At 30.2% G+C, this 22359-nt stretch overlaps 1 protein-coding gene across 1 annotated transcript in view; it reads right to left on the bottom strand.

Moving 5' to 3' along the window:
* The window catches only part of dsb (scavenger receptor class B member debris buster), a 64918-nt gene that overhangs the window by 15807 nt on the left and 26752 nt on the right, over positions 1 to 22359 (bottom strand). Inside the window, exons 2-3 of the mRNA XM_003700680.3 lie at positions 19482 to 19775; positions 19095 to 19385 (exon numbers count right to left, since the gene is read on the bottom strand). Of these exons, the coding sequence (XP_003700728.1) occupies positions 19095 to 19275 (181 nt within the window). The 5' untranslated portion in view covers positions 19276 to 19385; positions 19482 to 19775. The remainder of the gene's footprint in view (positions 1 to 19094; positions 19386 to 19481; positions 19776 to 22359) is intronic.

The following is a 22359-nucleotide window of genomic DNA, read 5'->3' as shown; positions in this document are numbered from 1 at the left end:
AGGCCTTTTAATTTTACGGAAAACGTGAAAAATGCTGAAAATGTGTAGTGGTAATTCGATGGCTGGGGACTGTATTCTTAGGTACTTATATTTCTATATACCTACATATATTCTTGTATACCTATATTCTAAATACCTATCAGTCCTTTTTTGCCAAAAATACTATTTTCACAGAGAAGACTATAATAGTAAGAATATTATAGCGTTCTTGAGGTAGGATTTTCGATGATTAATGTACTACATAAAAGTAAATGCTAATGTCATGAAATTTCAAAGAGATAAAAATAGCGCTAAATTAGGTATTTATCACCGATAAGTTCAGCTATTTTTGTATTACAAGGATTGATTATGCATGTAAGATAATCATTACTCAAGAATTTCGCATTGAATCAACTTTCATTACCTTTACTTCGCTACGAAATACAAATTATAGCGTGATTGTGATCGACAATTACTACGTATAGCAACCTAGACAAAGACAAGACAAAAAAGTACATTTATTAGAAATGCGCATAATTTATGTTTATTTCGAAACGAAATTACATATTATGCTTTATAACATAAACTATTCAATGAACCTTGCTGTTTATGTAAAATTTGCAATTCTAAAATGACGCAGTTTAATAATAAATTTAGTTTTGCACTCTTTAACTGAAAAGATAGCATCGTGCTTTTTTACTAGTTGTATAATTAAACTTGCGTTCATGTTGCATTTATATTTTAATTTTAAGATTTATGCTACTTTTATTTTAGATAGGTTCAAGTAAATCTTCAAAAAATAAAATTGAATTAAAAATTGTATTAATTGAACTGCGTTTTAGATTTGAAAGGAATGTATATTAGTTCTAAAGGAATTTGTGATTTATTGAAAATTTCAAATGCTCAATCACAAGCCTTCTGCATAATTCCTTGATCGTGTTTAAATTAACGAAAAGTTGGAACTTCTGTAGCGTCAAGTCTTTCTATAAATATTTTAAATGCTTAATTTAATTTATTACCGCTATAGTAATCAACATAGACAAGAAAAACATTTCAATAAATTTGAATTCTTTCAAGACTTTCCTTGACAAGACTTTCATAAACTTCACCATTGGTTTATTAGTTTAATAAATTAGTATTGTACGCCTTCATTAATTTTAATTATTATATTTTATTTTTCAATTAAATTTAAGAAAAATTATTTGTCAATTTGAAGGTTACATTTCAAAGCTTTCGAACAGATACATAATTTTAATGTAAATTTTGTTAAAAATATTTTAGCGAAATCATAATACTTATGTCACTAAAAAGATAATTAATCTTTTACATAATTATTGTGGTATTAGTACCACAATATATCTTTTTCAAAAATCCAAGGGAAAAGCATATAAATATAACATAGTGTTATCTATATAATTAAAAAATAACGTTGTCTGTACAATTATAAAAAATAATGTAGTCTCTATATAGTTCAACTTCTTAACATTAAAAGTTTAACTCTTTGCACTCGAAAGGTGACTCACATTCACCATTCAGTTTAATACAATTTGAAATAAATATTTTTCAACTAAATCTATAGCCTTCTGCATATGATGTATAAACAGACAGTAGCATCAGTTAATAATAGAAAAATAATTATCCTAAAAAAATTCAGCAAACTTTTGAACTGTAAAGTTCTAAGGTTGACGATAAAAATACCTCGTGATAAAGGTCAATAGTTTTCTGATGTATTTCTAGTCTTGTTCTAAACAAGAATGTCCCTTTCAAACCACTTTTCCTCTTATTCAGAACCAGTTGCTAGAAAATTACAGAAGATATCAAGATGATTGATAAGTGAGCAATTGAAAAAAATAATGAATCGTATACGCATGATCACTTCACTTTCCCTTTCGCTATTAATTTCACCAGGCAATTCGATATGGTGTTATTACGATGTTTTAGCATCAATAATTCAACAGAAACCGAAAAGCAATATGTTTTTCTTTAATCAGCAGTAGATAAATGGCTATTTATCACACGAGGTGAGTAAGTTAGTACGTGAAATTATCATAGGAATACCTCTAATGTGATAAATGTGAGAATAAAGGTTGTCGCACGTTGTGGAATTCGGAAATGACGTTTCAATTGAACATAGTGATGATGGTCTACAAAAATTGCTTACTCGTCAAGGATCGTTGAATGAACGCTACGTTGCCATCATTTCTTGCATGTGCTAAGGGCAACGATCTTCCAAGAATGAAACTTACGGTTTATTCACGCTTTTATGATATCTTTTTCTTGAAAATGCGAGTGGTAATCAGCGATGGCGGAATCGGATATTCTGGAGTGTCGAGGGTAGGAATGTTGAAGTTTGACGAGGGGGAAGTGTTGGAATTTAGAAATTCGGTGAATTGGAAATTTGAGAATTTGGGAATTAGGGAATTTGGGAATTTGGGAATTGGGGAATTGGGGAATTGAGGAATTGGGGAATTTGGGAATTTGGGAATTTGGAAATTGGGAAATTTGGGAATTTGGGAATTTGGGAATTGGGGAATTTGGGAATTTGGAAATTTGGAAATTTGGGAATTTGGGAATTTGGAGATTTTGAGATTTAGAAATTTAGGAATTTGGTGATTGGGGGAATTCAATGATTTGGGAAATTTGGTGATTTCGAGAATTTAGCGATATGGGAAATTTCGTGATCTTGGAAATTTGGTGATTTGGGGAATTTGAGTATTTGAAAATTTGAGAATTTGAGAATTTGAGAATTTGCGAATCGCACAATAAATTAATGAAACGGCGGAAAAGTAGCAAAGCTTATAAAATGCACATTTCAAGAATACCATTTTGTAGTTTAAAAGTATAAAATTGAAATATTGACATAAATTGATATCAATGGCACAAGATAAATCTGCATCATGTACTACCACTTATCGCTATAATAAGTTACACAGTAGTCGATTTGATTATGACTTATCGCTTTGAATTTAATTAGCAGAATAATGTTCCCTTCACTGTTTATTCATACAGCAAACAATTCATAATAGTTCTGATTTACGTATATTATGAAGTAATTATCATTTTGAAATAGACTATCTACCTTGCTCAATAATTTATGCGACAAACATTTAGTTCATAATTTACGAATAAATGGGAACTCACACTTCGTGAATAGCATTTATTGCGAAGATCGTTCTAAAAAATTTATTATCCGATTGCTGCAGAGTTAATCTAGGTCATCAACATTTTTCGCTCTTTGCTAACGATTGATTTCAGGTATTTCCATCCGGTGTAGCACTACATTTCTATGTAAGTTGCTCAAGGTTTCGAAATAAACTAAAAAGAGAAAAAAATCTAACTGTCATACATCTGATCGAAAGGTCGTGTAAAGAGGAAGGTCTCGGATCTATTTTACGTTAACTGTTCGACAATTATTTTGCAAGCTGTTATTAAGAAAATATGTGAAAGGTGTTGTTGCTGTCATACGACATAATTATCTATATGGGGTATATTATGTTTTTTTCTTTTTGCAAAGTTATTTGTAATACTTGAACCGAATGTTAATTCAATGTTTCAATTTTCCTTGAATACTGAACAAATGGACGCAGTGCTGTGAAAAAGTAGTTGAAACTTTAACTTGGTTCTGTTCTAACTACAATCTTGTAATTAATTAATGGAAATTAATTAACACCAGGTATACGGGACGCGTCATTTTGACGCATTTCGAATTTCTTTAGAAAAATGACGTTCTCATTTTCATTTTATCTCTTGTACTGACTTTTATCCATCGAACGAGGTAAATTATATATTGAAATCTATTTTCTTCAAAAGCTTTGAAATATTGAAATTTGCTATGTGGTACACCTATCTCTACGGATGTGTGTCAATTTGACGCGATAGTAATGTAAATAAAATTTTTAGTAAATTAGTTTTACCTGTGCAAAAATTACAACAATAATAAATATGAATGCACCGACAATACCTTATAAACGACGGACTTCGCTAGTCCGGAGTCGCACGCGGCCGGCTCAGCCGGTATGCCGGGTTCGGACCCGGCATCGCAGTCTAAATCGCAGTTCGCAGTATAGGGGGAAGTAAAAATATGAATGTAGAATATTGAAATAATGTACTATATATCTCGTATTTTCATTTCTTACTTGTAGTGTTTAGTTATATTGCTTTCTAAGTGGTTGTTTTTCTTTAAATATATTCGTTCATGCGTCAAATTGACGCGTTCCTAGACATCGGTATATGTGAAATGTCCGTAAACCCTGTGTTAATTGAATTATTAATAAATGAACCCGTTACAATCTATCATTCATTTTTTCATTTATTGTAAAAGGAATATGATTTCTATGGGAAAACAAACATGCTTTTATTGCAAAATAAAAATGTGTTCCAAAAACAACCCTTTTTATATAGTTACAACTGTATATTGTTCTAAGGTTCGATTTTTAAACAGGATAACGACAATTTTTGATAAATTTTTTACATGACAGAAAATTGATAATATTTCTTTGATGTTACTATTATTTATCGACAAAGATAGTATAATTCACGAAAATAATTATTTTTATGATTACTACAGTACTAATATAAATTATTAATTTTGTCTGACTTTTCTTAGTATCACGGATGTTTATCTTTTCCTATTTACTTACACTTGAACTTTCTACTAATACACTTTATAATCTTATTGTTTTTTTTTTACTATTTCTGTAAAATAAAAAATTCTTCGCACACGTGCAATGTACAGTGAGAGGTTTAACGACTTTACGTTCACTTCATTTATACTTCGCATAATTGGTGCACATTAATTTACTTGTCAAGCGAGTGAAGATATTATCGCTCAGCTACACATCTCGAGTGATTTGCAGCATGAGGAAGCTAAAATATAATCATTAATTAACTTTCACCGACTTTGAAGGTTAAACAAATAGATAATCTTTCATCTTCGTAGTACTATGAAACTTCTTTTGTTCTTCTAATCGAAATTCTGACATGAACTCTGAAATCAGCTAAACTGTTAATCTACTGATCTATTTACGAATATTATCCTGACCATCGAAGACCACGATAATTTCACTTTTATGATACATGTATACATGTGTCTGCTATTTGTGAAAACGTACAATGAATCAAATAAATATTAGCGCATTCAAATTTCTGCCTTTCAAAATACACTAGCTGTATTCCGAAAATGTGTTAATAATTTTATGTACAGTAGTAGTTACTAGCTAATAAATTATTACAATTTGAACAGGTTTTTTAATTTTACGGAAAACGTGAAAAATGCTGGAAATTTGTAAAGATTCTAATTCGATGGCCAAAGTATGTGTGAGGATGTAATCGCTGTATATGTCAGGATGTGAGGAACTGGTATTTTACTGTCAACTTTGATGTAGGTATTTTCCCAAGGAAAAGATGTAATAGAAAACATCCTATAAGCAGTTATTCTTCTTTTATTTCCGCCAGCGGGAGAAAGATGTTTCGATAAGAACGTGTTTAAAATGTACAGTTTATTGCGGTCGGAAGATATCGTTTATTTACGGTCACAATCCGAAAAAAATACGGTTCTCTTTCTTTTTCTCTAAAGTAACATTTTAGAATCTTTGATTTATTTGTAAATTTATTGCACGATAGCAAACTGATTTTAAAAATTAGTTTTCAAAAAGTTTATAATTGAACGTTTCAACCTTCTTTCTTTTGAAACTATATCCTTCGAATAATATGAATTTGATCCATTTTCGTCTATAATTGCGCTCTTTATACAGAAGGAGCGTGATTTCCCTAAATCTCTCGCATGCAATTCACTTTGACGAAACACGTGAAAAGATACCAAGTGAAAATGAAAAAAAAACTGGATGGCTACGTCGAAAGTAATACGTTGCGTTATTGTTTATTTACGGTCTGAAAATCACTATTTCACCTCCATTGTGAAATTATAAAAGCTGCTATAATTTTTTCATCACTATAATTATATAATATTGCTAATTAAATTCACGTCATTTCATTTGCAAAATTATGTACTGAATTTGGAAAACAATAGTGTTCAGTTACATCAGTACTATTCGAACCAGAAATCATTTGTTTTAGATGTCATTTCTAGACCCACCTGCAATAAAACTCAAATTGTTACGTATAGACTCATTATATCGCCATAGATGAATTATACGAACGGAAAGTTTTTAAAATTGAAATATAGGAGGTAAGTTTTTACAAACAGGAACTTCAACTCACAATATGAAGTATGGCAATGTAATAGAAATATGTGCATTAAGATTTAGTTGTTAATTTATATACGAAACTATATTTTATTGAGTACTTTACAATTAGCGTGACTATTATTAACTATTATGAGTACTTTAAAATTAGTGTACCTATTATTAACTACTATGAGTACTTTCCAATTAGCGTACCTATTATTAAATTATTTAGAAAGTATAAATATTAGTGAGTTGCCCTTAAATGTCAATTTTAACCTCCCATTCTAAATCTTCATAATTTTTCTACAATTCTAAATATCAATACTCAACCAGTTTTATACATACTTTATTCGTCATACAATTTGCTATAATATTTTAAAATTATATGAACCTAAATAAACTTAGTGTCATGGAAAAATCTAGGAGAAATTTTATGTAGAGTCTTCTCCTACATCCTTAACGAGTAACAAATACAAATGACGTATCTCTTTAGAAAAATAAAATAACCTAAAGTTTACAATTCGTGTGGTGCAAGTACCCATTGAGGTTAAATTATTGATCAAGGAGGATGCATGTTTTTTTCTACAAAAGATTGCAATAAATCAGATTGAAAAGATACTCCTTGAAGTGCCTTTGTGATTAAAATTTTTCGAAGATCGAACCGAGTCACTGTTCCATTCAATGACGAAAATTGCATAAATTTTTCACGAAGAAGGTTATCCGGTTGTCTGAAGAAGGACGTCGCCGACGCGTCTCTGGCTATAATTTTATACGTATGTTTTAATCGGTAACGAAAAGCTGTTCACACGTAATCAGTCTTATAAATATTATTTCGCAAACTGAAATCGTCTAAGACTTTGTAAGACATGTTATCTTCAAACGTAACAGGAACAACATGGTATTTATGTATGCCAATTCGTTACCTTGAGAAATACCAAGCTAAAATCTATGTTAAATTATTCTGTTACATAATTATTTAATTAGCACAATATTTTAGGACCATAAAATCCTATTTTCAGTTTCACGTTGTTGCAAAATAATAAATTTACTATTTAGGTATGTTAATTGAATTATTTTTTTTCCTAATTATACAATAAAATGCAGTATGTGGAGTTATATTGTAATAGCTTGGAAAATTAAATAATGTAATAATTATAAATAATTTTCATACAGTGAAGAATAAATCTTTATGGAAATCTTTTATAAATCTATACGGTCAATGTTAGGTTATAAACAAATTTTACACGGTCAAACTGGACGGACTCATATTTCCGGTACTTTTTAAATTATACATGAGTATTCAATATGTATTTATACAATTCGTTTAATCTCACATACAATCAAATGAAATAAAATTTACAGGAATACTTCCGTATTTAATTGATTATATGTTGTTTAATGATTAAAAGATGTGAAACGTGTTGTATAAACCTTGTGGAAAAAGTTAAGGAAATTTTTATAACATTGAACACTTTTAAATATTTAAAACGTATTATTCAATAGAACAGTTAATTATATAATAAAGTATGGTGATTTTTAATCTTTTGTGCTTCACTGAAAACGTAATCTGTAACTGATATTATTGTACATATAAAAGAAACTATAATATACAAATCCACAGATAAAACTATGACAATATATATAAATTGTGAAAAATATATGAATGTGGATGTGTACGCGTTAAACTTTGTATTCATTTATTGACGAACACAACTGAGTATATTTGAAAATTATTTTTAGATACAAATTAAATTCTATATAAACATCGTGTTATATTTAAGTTATTCGAAGAAGGGTTAAATAGTATTGTTTAGATATCAACTTAAGAAGTAATTGAGCAGTCTACATGAAATTTATACTTCTGCACTAGTTAGCTCCCAGTTAGAACAATTAATGAGCCGACTTCTGCATTTGACATTAGTTTAATATCAATGTTCATAAACAGTTTTTCGCATCTACTGAAAAACATAATTTTTCGAGTTATGTCATTTTCGTAACGAATGTACGATATTCGCAGTAATTTGTGCAACATTCTGAACTTTATATTTCGAATCGTTTGCTGAATAATCGTCATGTTGATTGTCAATAATTCTTCATGCTGATTGGTCTATTAATTGCACAAAATAACATCGACAAGTCAAATCGCATCCACGATTAATGATCCTTGATAAGCACATCTTTAGATAACGTATATTGCATCATTAGAACGGTTATGCATTCATAATAACCAGAATTCGCAAGAAATATTTAAATCTTGTGACAGGTATACGGAAACAAAATAAATTTTTGCAATGCTCAATGCAAATTAGGATGAAATAACAAATGATGAATCATTTGTAGAATATTTTTTAAACAAATATCTTCACATAAAAGTGGACGGACTACGTATTGCATAATAGGGAAATAAAGTTTCTATTTTTGGTTACTATAAATCGATATGACATCAGTTCCGATCGAACAAATCAAAATGACGTTCGAAATTCTTGACTCACATTAAATTTAAGAGAGAAATTTGCCGTTTCCATATACAGTAACCAGGTTGAAAAGTAGTGATTTCGTATAGTTACTTTACTTGCCGTCTGTTTTAAACATACACGGTTTATCACAAAATATTGAGAAACCGACTGTAGAAAGTGTGGAGGTTTTCGACAGCAATAAAAATCTGTACATATTCAAGGAACTCTTGTATACCGGTAATTCGCTCATATTTCATTTGTTACGCACACGTAGAATTGCTCTACATTTCCTGATTCGTGAAATTTAAACAATACAGGATTACAAAATACGTTAACGAAAAACGACTTCATCGTTGAATTAACTTTCACGTTTCCGTTTCAGTAGATTTTTGTTTCTCTTTAATTACATGGAGAATTCTTTTTTAAACCTTGACATTTGCCAGATATGTAACTGGAATGTTGTGTTTCCGTCATTCACAGAATTTTTGATTATTTTTATGTATCTTCTTTTGGTATAGTACTTTGGTACGTACTTTTTAGTATAGTACTTAGAACTGTTAGACATGGATAAACTGTTAGGTCTCAATTTTTGAAACGTAGATAACGTGAAAGTATAGTACACTTCTATTTATTTCTTCTAAGAGAAAATACGATTTTTGGAACACCCATTTCATTCACATTTTGCAGAAAGCGAATACGAACACATAAAATAACATTAGAGCAACTGCTATCTTGAAACAAATACCATTTTAGACCATTTGTAAGATAATTAGAAAAGAACAGTTTTAACAATTTTTGTCTTTTTTCCACCCACTGCATGATTTTAAATAAAAAGCTAACCAATTTCAACAAAATTTTTATTATTTATGAATAACATTCCTAGTCATGATCTGTTGTGTGCTTCATCTCAAGCATTTTTGAAGTTATACATCTCATTATTGAATACATTATAATGTATATCTTCTTCTTCTTCTTATATCTTCTATACATTTAATAATAATATTCTGAATTCTTGCTTAAGGATATTGCTATTGCTTAACACCAATCTGGTTCAAAATATTAATTCTAAATTTTGCAAATCTCTCTATAAATAACCTCAGCATGTCAGTGTTAAACAAAAAAGAAGTTCACGCCATATTCACGTTCGGTCAAGTAGATCAACCAGTACAGTGTGATCTTTTAAATTTCTGACCTAAATTTCGATGATATGACGTGTGTTTCACCCGTGTCAACGAGAGAAAAAACTAATGTCGTCGAAATCGAACGTTCGTCGCAAATCGATTACTGGAAAACCCTTCCGTTGGAATGCAGTCAGGGTTACAAAACCGCACCTGTCCAAACATTTTTACCCGGTAAGTTGCAAAACGTAGTTGCTATTTATGAAGTATAAGCCGACGCTCGTACACCGAAACCAACGAGATTCCACATGTACACGGGCATTTTGAGATCACTTTCACTCTCGGCCGTTCAGAGAAACTCTGAAAGAAGCACGGTCCATTATAATCTGGCAGACATTTTTGGACCGGTCGACGAGGCTGTGTCACGTCTTCGATATTACGTATTCCGATGGACATGAAGTAACAGTGCTGATGAGATAACAACCGTAACATACAACATCCACCTTTGATGTTCTTTGGGTAATACGAGGTACTTCGCAACGCTAACTTGCTGTTCTATACAGTTTCTTCGTTTTGCTGGGAATTTTGCATTTCTTCATATTTTCTATGCTTAATAAGTTGTACATGGAATATTATTTATTTAACACTAAATTCTATTTTTATTTGAAATTGAAAGCAAACGAGGAAGGTAAATGGATGGCGAAATGTACAGTAATGTTAATATTAGAACAAAATGGTCAAATGACTGTCTAACAAGATTCACGGTTTAAATTAGGAAGAATAAATTACTTTAATATTATAAGATTTGTAGTTTTCTTGAAATCTCTGTTAACTTTTATCAAGATGTAGTAATTTGTTTTAATGTTTGTTTATTTATTTTTTACTTTGTTTTTGATTTAAAAGTAAGAGTACATACATCGGTAGGTTTAGTGTTAGTTTTCTTGATAAAAATTAGAACAGATCTCGAAAAATGCCTTTTAAGAAATTTTGTAGTTTAACAAACAAATAATTTAAAATAAGTTTGAATTAAAATTCATTTAAAATAAATATTAATATAACAGAAAACTGATTTAAAATTAGTACTAGTTTAAAATAAATCGGCCATTTTGAAACTCATTTTGGGTTCAGTAGTCAGGGAGGTTACATTAACTGTTGAAAGTAGATAAATTATTTCTAAAAAAATTGTATATTTATACCGAAATATTTTATACTTGAATATTTATATTTATTTATATTTTTAAATGTGAATTATTCTCTTGAGCAAGAAAATAAGAATTATCTTTAACTCTCACCGCCATATTTCGATGAAATTTGAACTTGTATACAGCTTTCAGCTAAAGCTGTTCCATATAGCGATAGAAGAAAACAATTTTCTCATTCGTATGTAAATACAGTAACTTTTTATCTCGCAATTTATAACCAACCAGCTTTAACTCGGAATTTCACAACTGGCAGTATAAATGCGAACGTTCTTTCTGTTAAGTAGAAATTGTGCATAGAAGCAAGCAACCTAAATTAAGCACAATTACTTTTCTAACGTGAACGTGTTTTTTAAATGATGATTTGATGCAAATTAGCGATTTGTCATACCACATTCATTTAGAAAATACTAATTTGTTATTACAAATATAAATTCCTCTTTTATGAAAGTTTACGAATTTTTGTAATTTGAAATCAAACATTTATATGTATAGGTGCTTTAGATTCTTTTGGTGTACAGTTCAGCAACGTGTTCCAGAGATGAAAATAAAAATAAAATGTCGTATGCTAAGCAAATATATTTGTATCTATTTAATAAATATTGTAAATACTATATTTGTGTGTGTGCATTTTGAAGCATCGTCTATTTTTGTTAATGTAAGTTTAGTATGGACATGGACATTATTATATATTCAGTTTGTCTGATTATGCGTTACAGCAGAAACATGAAACTATTTTAATTTATCGTATAAGTCAAATTGCATATAAGTTTTACATTGCAAATAATCCAATAATAATATTATTAGAAATAATCAGCATTGAATCAATGCCGATTACTTTTGTCATCAGAAAAATAATGTAATAGTTTATACACACCAATACATTTTAACAAGAGAGCTCTCGAATAACGAAACAGAGATTTACGAAATGGTAATGAAATGTTAAAATTCTTCATAGTGCGTAATACTTTTTTTCATTGAAAAACTTTTGTAAAAAACGACATTACAAAATTGACTCGTTAATCTGCGATTTCATCACTTGCGAGGTAGACCATAACGTTATGAAAACGACGGACATTCTACTGACAACAAGTGCAAGGCTAATACTCACGTTCTTGTACGCAAGCTATTAATAAACGTTTTTCATAAAAGTTTTGCGGGAACAAATATTTTTTTTTAAATGCTACAAGTTTGAATAGAATTAAAAAAAGAATAAAAGCATTTGTTTTGGTCCCTGCTTATTCGACATTTTTTTTTTCATTTATTAAAAAAATAATGAATATTTGTTTTAAGTTATTATAAGAACACTGATCTGTAACAAATAGTATATAAAGATTGAAATCTGGCTTTAATTTGACAAAATGCTTGATGCTTCAAAGTCTTTAACGATCAACTCTAATGGCGGTTAAGTGTCACGCATTCCTGACATTGATACGTAACTTTCTATGCCATCACTTCCTTACAAGCCCCTTTTTGTATGCTGTGCTTGTTGTATTAGATGTAATTGTAATAGCGTTTGTAAGTTTTATAGCTTACAGGTCACAGTTAAATTTATGACTACAGTCACAGTTAAATTTATAACTTCTCTATTTTGAACTTGACAATGACATACATTATTTCCTTGAGATCTTAATAAATGAGCAGAAAAATCTATTCGTGATCAACTATTGTTCGTTATAAACAAGATACAATTATTTCATTACAATATCATTTGCGGTGTTGCAAAAATTTGTGGAAGACTTTTAGCTGGGTTGAAAATTTGAGAGCACAAGATTTGAAATTTTAGTATTTAGGAATCTAGAGATTTAAGCGACCGAGGAAGTTGAGAAGTTAGAAATTTGTGAATATGAAAATTTGAGAATCTTGGGGTTTGAGGAATTAAGTAGACGAGAATCTAGGGATTTGAGGAGATTCATAGGGATGTGAATATTTAGGGATTTGGAGATAACATATGAGGGGAATTTAGGACTTAGGGATATGTGAACTTGAGAACTTGCAGATAAAGAAACTTTGGAATTGGGAGTCTTAGAGATATCTAAGGATTTTGAGACTTAGGGATTTAAAAATTTGGGGATAGAGAAACTTGAAAATGTAGAGAGTTGGGGACATGAGAATTTAGTTATTTGGAAGTAAAGAAAGTTACAAATTTGAACATTTAGAGATACAAGAATTTAGGGACTTGGAAATTAAGAAACTTGAGAATTTATTAATTTGGGGATGTGAGAATAGAGAATATAAGAATTTAAGAATTTGTAGAGAAAGCTTTGTAAATTTAGGGAGTCAGGGATGTGAATCTAGGGATTTGGAAATAAAAAAACTTGCTTTGGACACTTAGAAATATTAGAACACAGGGATTTGAGAATAAAGAAGCTTGGGAATTTTCGAATCTGCAGATGTAAAAATCTAGGTATTTGTGGAAAAGAAACCATAGGAATTTGAGACATAGAGATATGTAACCCTTTGTACTCCTTAATTTCTATTACCTACCAACTCCTTCATTTACAAAATAGATCAAAAAAGGGTTTCTCAATAAAATGTATTGTAACAGTGTGGAGTATGTGACAAATACATTTCTCATTTATTATAAATTGTAATTAAATGAAAGTACATATATTCAACCAATCTATTAATCTGAATTATTTATAAGATCCAAGAGAAATGTGATGTCGAGCTACTCGACATAGGAGCGCAAAGGGTAAATCCAGGAATTTGTCTATGAAGAAATTAGAGACTTTATATATTTAGAAATGAATGGACTTCGCAATATCTCAACTTCTCAATCCACCTGAAGATCAGCGATCGCCACCATGTTTGCATACATCCCAAGAAAAGTTATGCACGCGACTGTACATTTGCATGAAGGTGTATACAAACAATACCTGCTCAAGGAATAATTCAGTGACGGAGGTCGTGGTGCAGTAGGCTAGTGGAACAAGCGATAGAGAACAGGTTGCCCCACTTATTGCATGTTACGTATCATCCTGATTATGTTTTGACTATCACCAACACACTTTACAGTTACGAAGACTTGTTCCACACAGCACGGATAAGTTACGTGCCGTTCTCTCAGAACTTTTCAATCGAACGGGGAGAAACTCTCTGCAACAGCTGTGTATAATATGGAAAAGTAGAAAGGTTTCGGTGAACTTGAGAGAGGGATTAAATCGATGCTGTCGATGGAATTTAATTCCTGCACACTTTGGTTTATCTAACACTATTTAGGACAATGAACGAATTCTCACGTTACGGTGGTCTTTAAAATATTGAATTATCTAATGAACGGTTATATGTGTTTTAGTAAACGTTGTGTACACTTTCGATTATCTTCCTAGTGTGTTTAAGGTGCTCTCACATGTCGATGCGCTTGGAAACCTTTGGCAGTCTTTAATTAAAAATTTTCACTATGTAATTAATTTGATTTCTTTTTTTCATTGTGTAGTTAGCAAATAGTTTGTAATTTTAAGAAATGTGTTGCATACAAATTTTAAATATTTGTAATTTCTTTTTTCATAATTTCTTTTGTAAAAATAATTGAGAGGTTATTTATAATAATACTAGTAAACAAGAGCTTATTTGTATTAATATTAAGAGATTATTTGTCACAATATTTCTTTTTGTTATTAAATAATTACCAAATACAAGAACTGCTTGTAATTTTGTAAAACATGTTGCATACAAATTTTGAATATTTACTTTGTAAAAATAATTAAGATGTCATTCGTAACAATATTTATCTTCTTCATTAAATACTTAACAAACGCAAGAACTGTTTGTTATTTTAAAAAATATGTCGCATACAAATTTTAAATATTTACTTTGTAAAAATAATTAAAAAGTCATTTGCAATAATGACCAGTTATAATAATAACTAATTAATTTTATAAAAAACATGAAAAGATGTTATACATAGAACTTGCACGATGTGAAAGGGAAGAAAAATTATTCGAATTATTATGAAGCAATAAATTTTTAAACGAGACTATTTTTTTATTTGCAGTCGATTTCTCTGAATATTCAACGTACGTTAGTTCCGTAAGATTTTAATCAATTTAGATTTCAAATGTTATGATGATTTCAAGTTCATTGAAACACGTTGCATCGAGATTATTCGTTGAATGGATTCTTAGTTGAAAGCAGATAACAAACGTATTCCTCACATAGAAAAAACCAGAACTACCTATGATAATTCTCGTTTCTCCAGTATACCGAGGAATTTCTTCCTGATTTCACAGTGAAAACAAGGAAACTGTCTAATACGTTAAGTTAGTTTTAAAATCGATTACTTAAGATTGAAATCAATTGCAAAAATCAGTTAATTAAATCAATCCTAACAATCAATTAATTAAGTCAGTTTTCAAATCAATTAATTCAGACCATTATAAAAATCAATTCATTAAAAATCATTTTAAAAATCTATGAATTAAATTAATTTTTAAATCAAATAACTAAATTAATTATAAAAATCAGTTAATTTGATCAATCCTAAAAATCAATTAATGAATTCAGCTTCAGAATCAATTAATTCAGTTTAATAGAAAAATCAATTAGTTAAGTTAGTTTTAAAATCAATTAACTCAGATTATTACAAAAATTAACTCAGTTCATTTTTAAATTTTTTAATTCAATTAAAAAATGAAATTAATAAGACAGTCTTAAAATCCCTTAACCCAATTAATTTTCAAGTTAATTGTTTCTAACATTAAAAATATATTCATAAGAGTATAAAATATAAGTAACAAAGAATCAACATTTAAAAGATCGTCCACAACCACAAATTTCATCAAATTCCTCAAAAATGACATGAAAATATGAAAATATTTCTTTCTCTTTCCGCAGCAAATAATCTTATTAATTCTAGTGTACTTTTTATGCACTTCTCGCAGAGTACCGTGAGTTAATTTTATTCAGTGCTTTAATGACTAATAAAAAACAAGCATACTATGTTCTAAATACTCTAATGACAGAGTTAAGAGCCTCGTAACATCTCATCTACTTTCTTATGAATAGCCCTGTACTTTGGATCATATTATGAAACAGTGTACCACTTCGTTAAAAAATCAAGGTAGTAAATTACAATAGAAAAAACCCTTTTCGTTGTATTTGTGAAGCCTGTTTTCCTTGTATTTTTTATATTCTTGATAAACATTGAGATGTCAATAATTAATTCACCTTGTACAGAAATACTGTGTTGTATATTCGTTACCGTGAAAGACCGAAATCTGGAGAATGTCGACTTACACCGGTAAATGTCGACATTCACATAGTCGCTTGGTGTATGTCCGAAATATTTGCTAAATACCCTTATTTCTGACTTACACCGGTAAATGTCGACATTTACCATGCACTAATGGTGAATGTTGAACATGTCGGAGATTTATATTTTCTTCTCCGTAATTCAGTCGCTATAAAAGGTCACAAGGGTGACGTAACTTTTGCGCCTCTTTTTCTGAGAGGAGTGACCAAGAATTTAAAACACATAGTACATTTTAAGCATACGTGTTCTTCCTCTGTGGTCTATTCTGGTGTGAGTTTCATATAGTATACTGAACAATTCTTCATTGGTAACATAATACCGTATATTCGTTTCCCCTGATTTTAATGGTACAATTAATTTCCTTTCATCATTAATTTTTAAAGCGTCAAAACGTTTTAATCGTCTATAATCCAAAGGTATGTTGCACTTAGTTTTAGTAGAAACTACTTCAGAAAGTATTTTAGAGTACTTTTCTTGAGAAAAATAAAAACAATTGTCTTCTCGTTTACCCGCAATTAATGCATTTGACTTTTCAAGAAAAAGATCACGATTTACTGCAGTATCCATTCAGTATAAATTATGGTATTGGAAAAAAAATTAAGAAAACGTTGCTCGCATTATCAAAGCTTGCATAAGATTGACAAAGCTGACTGACTCTCAGGAGAACATAGGATTTGGCGGGAGAGAGCCAATCGCCTCTTTGTCGGCTCCTCTCTTTTGAACCTCCATCAGAGCATACATGTGATTGTCGACACACCGGTGAGGGTCCGAATGTACAAGAATGTAATAAAATATTCGGTTTTTCACCGACGTATTTGGTCTATGTTGACATTCACCGGTGAAAGTCGACATTCTCCAATTTCGGTCTTTCACGGTAATATATTAACTGATCATTTTTAACACGCTTATCAAATTGATTTTATCGGTTAATTTTTTACATTATCTGGAAAATTGGAAAAAGTTTTGTTCGAGGTTGGTGAGATTATTATTGAGCACACTATAGTTTATGCATTTATAGTATGTCGAAAAATTAATATAAGCAATATGTAAAATATACGATATAAGAGAACCGGATACACTATTCAATATTCTTAAAATACGCAGATATGCAAATTGACCTCTTGCACTTTTCTGACGAGTCTGACTTGTGACGCACTTGTACTTTAGCTATGATTAATTTTATTCGAATGTTTGACATGCTTCAACTTTGATTTCAAGTCCAATTATAATTTGCATTGTTAACGACTGCAAAATAGGAAATTGATATAACATTTCTACTTTTTTGTTTGTTTTAATATTGTAGCTACATTAGTCAGATCTGACTGACGCATCTGACAAATAAATCATATATAGCAATAATATTTTATTAAAACGAATTTTTGAATCAATATCCACAATTCATATTTACAGTTTAAGGTTTTAGATATTTAATTTATTTCGTGAAAATTTTAGATATTTAATGTACGAGTTTTATTTATTTATGTTCAAGATATACTAATTACAAAATTTTTATGATAAATGTATGAAGAAAGTGATATATAAAATCTTAATGGATAATTTCAAGAAGTTAATAATATTTCAACAACATCAGATTGCAGAAATACACATGTATCAGATATTCTGATACCAAAAGAAAATTTATTACACAGGAATGTTGATTTCAACTCGATCGCAAAATGCTCAATGATCGGTTCTTATTTAAACGTGTTCGTAATTATAGTGACTCCAGGATTGAACGATACAAAGTTGCATACTTGCAAAAAGTTATGGAATTCATTCATTTGAAACGTCGATAAGAGCATCATTTGCTTCGTTTGAGTATATAATTATCTTTCACTTTCGAGAATATGTCAAATAAAATAGTAAGGATAGATTCGATACTACAAGTAGGTTAAATAAAAGAAAAACAGTCGAATAAAATGGTAAGAATTGATTCGATATTATAGTCCCTTGCCATCGAATCACCACGTACGAAAATTTCACTTTTATGGCCATATTATGTCACATATGGAAAATTGTCTCAAGTCACGCAAATTATTACTAAATACCTTGATAACAATATATACATAGCAATTTGTTACTATCGTGATAATAAATTGTGTGGGTGATGAGCGATTAACCGTGCCGAGCGTTTACGTTAGGCCGAGTATCGATAGCGCGTTAGGTGAAATTTGAATGCCATAGAAAATGTCTGCCTATCAAAAGACTAATTTACAACTCTCCAACCACATTATCCGAGTTGAAAAGAATTACAGATATTGGGGGAAATAATGAAGATATAAAGCATATGATCAATGTATACGGAGCATGCCGGATACAAGCTGTGACCAAAGCAAAGGGTGGAAATACAGATATTAACGTGTGTTAATAATGTTATGTACGGTAGTAGTTACGTTAGTAGCGAATAAATTATTACAATTTGAACAGGCCTTTTAATTTTATGGAAAAGGTAGAAAATTCTGAAAATTTATAGTGGTAATTCGATGACCAGGGACCTACATTATATTCTATGTATACTTCATGTATAGCCATATGTGTATTCTATGTACACTCCATGTATACCTACATATGTATTCTATATATACTTACATATATTCTTGTATACCTATATTCTAGATACCTATGTATATTCCTCTATACTTATATTCTAGCCTAGCTACACCTAGTATACCTATATCCCTAATTACTGTATTCTAGCCTAGCTATATTTAGAGTACCTATATTCCTAATTACTTGTATTCTAGCCTTCCTATACCTAATATACCTACATTCCTAATTACCTGTATTCCTAAATACCTACATCCTTACATTCCCACATTCCTTTTTCTCTAAATCCCTGCATCCCTCTCTATACCCCTTAGATAACAAAAGACCACATATGCCAAAATAAAGTGAAAACTCACCATGTTTAAGCTTCCCATTCTCCGAAATTAGAAACGACAAAGGTCTAGGGACTTTGTCCGTGCAGAGGCCATCGTGTTGGCTCGTTTTCACTCCGAATAATGCGTTTCTTCCTACTTTCATATATTCCTTGCCCATCTTCTTGGGCGACCTGATCCCAAACAACGACCCTATGAACTTCATCTTGAGCGCTTTCTCTTCTCAATTTAAATATCCTGATATTATCTGAAATTTCTTCAATCCTCTCGCAACCGTGTTTTCGTATTACTGTCTTTTGCGAACTATCTTGCAGACTAGATTGAAAACGTTAATTGTATAATTAATCGGACGTTTCTTCCTCTTTGCCACTGCACTACAAATTTTGTTACAGCTAATTTACGATGTGTTACATTTAAGAAATTTTGTATCACGTCACTTCTCCCAGCATGGTTTTCGAGAATGCACGTGGTCAGTTTTTGAAACACTTTCAAAAGTCATTATCCGTTTGCAAACTAATTGGATTAATTTTCCTTTTACTTCCCGTAGCTTTTCCTCTTCGCCTCCTGGCTCTTAATACAACTGAAGTATTCTGTCTTCTACGTGCGAACACAATGTCGCTTTTTTATTTCATGCACGACGTCCTTCTAAAATTTTTGTTTGAACTCCGTGCGCTGAATCGAAATGTCCAGATTTGCTGTCGTTTTCTGAAACAGATAAATAAATACACGTGACTTAAATTGCATTATTTGCACTGTAATTATATGATTTGATTACGTTAGATAAAACGGAGATAAAGTGGAATGCAGAGAAAAAATGAACTTTGTGGTTGTGTTTGGTTGTGTTTGCTTCAGGTGTGGACTTACTGCGTGTAGAAGTTGGAATTTATTTTTATCGAATGTATCGAATTAGCTGAAACGTAGTAGCTTTTAGCTGAAAGTAAAGGTGGAGCACTGAGAATATATAAATTTTAAGTTGCCGAATAACGGCTCGTGCAGTTTCTTGCGAAATTTGAGTTCAAGGTGTAAGTAATATTGTACCAGTATCTGGAAACTCGTCGTTTGCATGAAATTTGTCAATTAAAAATTAGAATCACCATTAGAGATAGCGTTAGTATGAGATTTATGCATACTTAATTTCGGTATGCGGAATTTTATAGTTACCAAATTTAATAGGTCTATTTCTAGATATCTAAAATTCCAAATTTTTAGATTTGAAAATATTTTAGTCAAGAATTTTTATCTCTGTAAATATTTAAACTTTGTTTGCTTAATTTTAATATTGACATTCACTTCAGTTATTGTTGAATTGATGTATTTAATACTTTTAAATTTCTAGATTTATTACAAATTTCTACATTCTTGACTTAGGTACGAAAAATGTGCAAGTTTCCAAATTTCTAAATTACTAGATTTCCAATTTTCTGGAGAACTGTAAATTTCCAAATTTCCAAATTCAAAGATTCCTAAATTTCGAAATTCCAAATTCCTCAAATTTTCAAATTTCTAAATTACTAGATTTCCAAATTATCGAAAATTCAAATTCCAAACTTTTGAAATTTTTAGATTTCCAATTTTCTGGAGAACTGTAAATTTCCAAATTTCCAAATTTCCAAATTCCTAAATTTCGAAATTCCAAATTCCTCAAATTTCCAAATTTTTAAATTCCAAATTCCTCGAATTTCCAAATTTCCCAAATACCAAATGCCCCTTTCGAAATTCCCCAAATACCAAATGCCCCAAATTCCAAATTCCCGAAATACCAAATCACCGAATTCCAAAATTTCGTAATTCCCTAATATCAAAATTTCAAAGGTTCCAAATTTCCAAATTTCCAAATTCCAAAACTCCCAAAATTCCCAAATTTCTACATTCCAAATTCCTCAGATTTCCAAATTCCCCAAATTCTGAATTCCCGAAATACCAAATCACCAAATTCCAAAATTTCCAAATTCCCTAATATCGAAATTGCAAAGTTTCCAAATTTCCAAATTTCCATACTAGCAAATACTTCCAAACCTCTAAATTTAAAAATTTCAATATTTTCAAACTATTGCATTCAAGAATTTGCAATAATTAATCCTCAAATTGCCAGATTATTACACACCCCATCCTGAAATTTTCAAATTTTAAATCTACAAGTTTTAAAATTTGAAATTTGCTAATTTTCTTCTAAATACATATATAAATAAAACACGTGCAACATACTAAATCCTAATACAATGATATGCAGCTATCTTTTAACTATTCCTCCCCACTATATGGCATTTTCACTAATATTTACGACATAATGAAAGTATAGTAATTTAGTTATAAATATGTTATTTACTACCTTAGAGAGATATCATTATCCCACAAAATCCACCATATAATTACTAATATGTTTATCTTTGATGAGCGTATTTAATACTTGAGTTAACACTAAGTTGACGTAGTAGGAATGACTGGAAAACCAGAGCAGCAGTTCTTTTATTTCAATGGTTTACGTTTTTTGAAACCTTATCGTTTCCTTTCGCGAATAAATGATTGCAGTCATGAAACGTAGCAGGTTTCAGAATTTCGATGCTTGTCGGATTCCTACGTTTATTGCATGCATTAATGAAATTGGAACGACTATTTTATTGAAATTTGAGATAGATCGTTTATGCAAGTATAATGCTATGGACGTTGGTATGCATACCGTGTTTTGAACGAAATTGTGGATCAAATCGTAGTTTTTGTGGAGTGAAGGAATTATATTTGTTTCAAAGAAAAGAACGTAGTTTTTAATTATATGTGCTTTTTAAGAATAACAGAACGAGTATAAACATATATATTTTTATAATGTAAAAATATTTCTTCCTTATAAACATATTTCCATGTAACTGTAACATACATGTGGTTAACATAATTTTCCAACAAATTACGTAATGTTATGTAAAAGACTAAAATAATGGTTTCTTGAATTATGAAATATCTTATGGTTAAAGATTGTATTTATTTTTAATTAATCCTCGATGAACGGAGGATGAAGAATACGTAATAACGAAACGGTTTCTGAACGGTAGAAGTGTTTATATTCGTATAATTTTCTGTCTGAAAAAGAAAGTTGCTTGTCCTTTATATTACATAAGTGTCTTTAAGGTCTATCGATTCTCCATTGATTACATCATTGCCAGCATCGGAGATTCGATACTGTACGGTCATTTCTTGCGATGCCGAAAACTTCGATAAACCCTCTATATTCTACGTTACTGAATTAAAAAGTATGTAATAGTTGTTAATTTCTCGTTTGTTAATAATTATATATGAT

The sequence above is a fragment of the Megachile rotundata genome, chromosome 1, assembly GCF_050947335.1.
Source record: "Megachile rotundata isolate GNS110a chromosome 1, iyMegRotu1, whole genome shotgun sequence".
In the NCBI taxonomy this organism is placed as follows: Eukaryota; Metazoa; Arthropoda; class Insecta; order Hymenoptera; family Megachilidae; genus Megachile; species Megachile rotundata.
The sequence above is the reverse complement of the archived record's forward strand: the minus strand, read 5'-3'. Positions and strand labels throughout refer to the sequence as shown.